This window comes from Otolemur garnettii, unplaced genomic scaffold, assembly GCF_000181295.1.
Source record: "Otolemur garnettii isolate 467f Iridium unplaced genomic scaffold, OtoGar3 scaffold00335, whole genome shotgun sequence".
Classification (NCBI taxonomy): Eukaryota; Metazoa; Chordata; class Mammalia; order Primates; family Galagidae; genus Otolemur; species Otolemur garnettii.
The window spans coordinates 150,080-154,550 of record NW_003852730.1 but is presented as its reverse complement, the minus strand read 5'-3'; the positions used below and the strand labels follow the sequence as shown (position 1 = coordinate 154,550).

The window sequence follows — 4,471 nt, the reverse complement described above, 5'->3', positions numbered from 1 at the left end:
CTCCCAAGTAGCTGGGACCACAGGCGCCCGCCACAACGCCCGGCTATTTTTTGGTTGCAGCCGTCATTGTTGTTTGGCGGTCCGGGCTGGGGATTCGAACCCGCCAGCTTAGGTGTATGTGGCTGGCGCCTTAGCTGGTTGAGCTATAGGCGCTGAGCCCATGATTATTATCTTTATTCCCTATTTCTGGTTTGGCCTGTCTGACTGATTCCTATTCCTATGTTTTAAAGTGCATTATCAGTTCAGAAATAGCTAAGAAAGGTTGTGGGGGTGTCTGTCTACGACATTCTCTACTTTTATTTTCTCATCTATGAAATTGACTTTAAATGAAAATGATTTTAAATTTGTTATAGTTAGTTAAATTGACATGCAGGTTGTACTGATTAATTTTGTTTTTGAAATTTGTGAAACAAGGCTGGAATTGGTAGCTCAGGCCTATAATCCTAGCACTCTGGAAGGCCCAGGCAGGTGGATTGCCTGAGCTCATGAGTTTGAGACCAGCCTGAGCCAGTGCGACAGCTCCTCTCTAAAAAACAACCACCACAACAACAAAAAAAACAGGCATTGTCCCCAGAACCTGTAGTCCCAACTACTTGGGAGTCCGAGGCAAGAGAATCAGTTAAGCCCAAGAGTTAGAAGTTGCTGTGAGCTGTGATACAATGGCACTCTACAGAGGGTGACAAAATGAGACTCTGTCTAAAAAAAGAAAAAAAGAAAGAAATTGGGAAACAGCCAGTACATCTGAATGGTATACACTGTATTTTGTAACATGTTAAGAAGCTTATAATATATAACATAAGAATAATAATAACAGTACAGACTTAGGTAATGTGGATAATTATGACAGTACTTTAGATAGGAAGTATTGGATATTCTGAAAGATCTTGCTTGTTGTTTTATTTGGACTATGTCTTTTATACATCTTTACTTGTTTTTAATGAGTTGGGAACTGTTAGATAAATTAATGCAGTGAACAGATTTTAAAGTTTTGACATCTATGATTGTGTTTTAATATTCAATAATGGCTGCTGGATTTTTTAGTATAGCTTCTCATACTTGTTTTAATTCAATGCTCAGAGTGTTTATGGCTTGAGAAGTTGTATTAACGGTCTTGACGATGGCACATGCCAATGGACTAATTTTCAGATTGAGTCCAATAGCTATTGTTGGTATGACAAAAATGGCTAAAGTGGTGTATTTAGCAGGGCTAAAAAGGTGTAGGCGACTATTATAGTTTTCAGGAAGGTTAATATCTTAAGTTACTTTAGATAGGTTGGACTTAAAGTTTTGTACCTAGGGTAGAAAAGGGGTGAATCTTAGCGAACAAAGATTATCCCTGTGTTGTAGCAGGGATAGATGAGAAAGCCTGGGTGCCATATAATAAGAACTATCCTCAGGGGAGCTTGGTGTGTCAATTGGTATAAGGTAGAAAGGCGGTTAAGATACATTTAAGTAGGGAATTATTCAGGTCAGTGTATCGGAATGGGAGCTTTTTAAGCTTGAATAAACTGAATATATTTATAACTAATAGTTTTAGCTTTTAGTTGTACAGCTAATATATCTTTTTTTTCTTGAAAGTAGTGGTTGTTTTTTAACTATAAATATCTGAGTATGTGATAATTTTCTGGCTATATGGGAAAAGTATGAAATCTCTGATAAGTTCTAGTGGGAAAATGTGGATGTCCAAGATTTTCATTGTGGATGAGGTTGTGTCATTGGATAGTAGCAAAGAAGGAGAATATGTGCTGTTTCACTTGTATCTGGAAGTTCCATTGGTTCTATGTAAAATAGGATGACGTCCATGTGCTTTTACAGAAGATGGCATTAACAGCCTAGAGTAATTCAAAGTTCTCATAAGCAGAATAGTTAGAAAAAACTTACTTGCTGGGATGGCAAAGACACTATTAGAGATTAGAAGACATGCCAGGTATCTGTAACTAAACTTTTCCAAAACTGCGTTTTTCTCAACTAGTTTTTATCAGATTGTGATTGACTTTTTCTGGCCAGTGCTATCACAGCAGTGATGTGTCTGCACTTGTCAATCAGCACCTGATACTAATTTGTCCTGTTACAGTTGATGTTAATTGTATTCACTCAGTTCTGGTGTTCTTGGACACATATTCCATTGTAGGGGTCAGTGCATCTTCTGTATTAATAAGAACTTGGGGAGATTATCAACTAATATGAGGAAATTAAAACATTTATTGAGGAAGAACCCATTTCTTCTTAGATTCTCTTCCATATACTTTTCTTGGGAAAGTAAAGGTTATCATCTTTGTTTACCAGTTCAGGAATCAACTGGGATAAATCCAGTGTCTGCAGTTCACCGCATGTTTGACATCATATCATCATGAAACTGAAGCATTGTCATTCTTTTTGAGCTTGTTGGAAATTAGGAAATGGAATCTTCACTGCGTATTGTGTGAAAAACAATCTACATTTTTTTATGATCTTCACTTCTTGTACAAATTAAAACTTTAGAGTTACCATTTATCTCATCATGACATTGTCACATAAAAAACACACAGATTATAACATATGATGTAAGTAAGGCACGAAATTCTACATGCCTGTATTGGCGGCCTTTTATTTCTACTGTGTCAATCCAAAATGTCTGATGTGTACACCAGTTTTGTGGATGCCATTCCATCCCCTTTCTTCAGTGTTAGACAACACATGAGGGACTATATCCCTTCTCTACTTATTGGGTAATTGCATTTACTCTTAAAAGTCAGCAAGAGTTCTCTTCACTCACTTCACTGAAAGTGAAATTCATGGCTTGGTGCCTATAGCACAGTGGTTAAGACACCAGCCAAATACACCCAGGCTGGTGGGTTCGAACCCAGCCTGGGCCAGCTAAACAACAATGACAATGGCAACAAAAAAATAGCTGAGCATTGTGGAGAGTGCCTATAGTCCCCGCTAGGACACTGAGGTAATAAAATTGTTTAAGCCCAGGAATTAAACGTTGCTGTGAGCTGTGATGCCACAGCACTTTACCCAGGGTGACAGCTTGAGACTTTGTTTCAGAAAAGAAAAAAAATATGAAATTCTATATGCCCGTGCTTTCTTGGTAAATATGTTTGTTTTTCAGGGAGTGTTGACATTCCAGGACGTGTCTATTGAATTCTCTATGGAGGAGTGGGCCTGCCTGGACCCTGCTCAGCAGCATTTGTATCGGGAGGTCATGTTAGAGACCTACAGAAACCTGGTGTTCCTGGGTGAGGACAACTTATATACACAGCTCTAGGTCTATACTAAACAATTGAAATTCTCTCTTTGTAGAAGGTTTTTATTCAGTTTATTCATGGAGAGCATTAGGTTCTTGTTTCTATGGAAAACTTTAGGATATCTTGGTATAGAAAAGAAAAATTGAAGTTGTTTTATTTTGGCATTAATCTCACCTTTTTTGAGCTGATTTATATCCTTCAGTAGATTAATGGAAATTTCAGGAATTTCATGGCCTAGATTGTTACTCATACCTTTAAGTCTGATTTCTAGCACCAAATTTTATTTCAGTAGTTTTGGTAGTGGAGGAGTTAGGAATGTTCCAACTTTAAATACTTTTTAAAGAATGTGAAGTTTCTGCAAGGAAATCTGTTAGGGATTATTATTTAAGGATCTTCTAAAATGTCCTTTTCTCTACTTCACCAAGGCATTAGATTGCCAATTAAAGAATCCCAATTTTTTTGCTACTAAAACAGGTCTTGCTGTCTCTAAGCCAGACCTCATCACCTGTCTGGAGCAAAGCAAAGAACCCTGGAAGGTGAAGACACAGCAGACACTACTCAAGCCCCCAGGTAGGTTGGAGTGAGTGAAGCAGGTAACACGGGTCAGAGGTCCAAGTTCTGGGAAGAAACCACCCAATACAGTGTGATTAGGGAAGCTCAGGTTAACCAGAAATGATTTCTGAGAAGCCTGGGTTTCTTTCCCTTGTTCTTCCATCAAGGCATCTGTCTTCTTATTTTTATTATTTTTTAATTGTTATTTTCTTATTGATATGGAGTCTCACTCTCTTGTCTCACACTAGAGTGCCATGACATGAGTCTAGCTCAGAGCAACCTTAAACTACTGGTGTCAAGTGATTTTTCTGTCTCAGCCCCCAAATAGCCAGAACTACAGATTTCTCTACATTGCCTAGCTAGTGTTCTTTTTATTTTTTTAGTACAAGGGAGTTCTCATACTGACTCAGGCTAGTCTCGAACTTGTCAGGTGGAGCATTCCTCCCTCCTTACCTCCCAGAGTGCTAGGTATACAGTTAAGAGTCTCTGTGCCTGTTCTTGTTTTTAATTTCCAGAAGGACCTTACTTACCACTGATATTCCTTCTAGGTTACAGTGAGAATGAAAGAACTTCCTATGGCTTACATGTGAGTGCAGGATGTGACTGCTCTGCCATTGCTTTTAAGGACATCAAATATGTGTTTATTTTTTAGTGTACCTGTGAAATTTCTTAAATTTTCTTTAGGCTGG

General features: G+C 38.2%; 1 protein-coding gene across 1 annotated transcript in view; it reads left to right on the top strand.

Moving 5' to 3' along the window:
• LOC100959002 (protein ZNF738-like) overlaps nucleotides 1–3,828 on the top strand; it is a 4,871-nt gene extending 1,043 nt beyond the window's left edge. The window contains exons 2-3 of the mRNA XM_023509068.1: nucleotides 3,095–3,221; nucleotides 3,705–3,828. Of these exons, the coding sequence (XP_023364836.1) occupies nucleotides 3,095–3,221; nucleotides 3,705–3,814 (237 nt within the window). The 3' untranslated portion in view covers nucleotides 3,815–3,828. The remainder of the gene's footprint in view (nucleotides 1–3,094; nucleotides 3,222–3,704) is intronic.
• The last annotated feature ends 643 nt before the right edge of the window (nucleotides 3,829–4,471 follow it).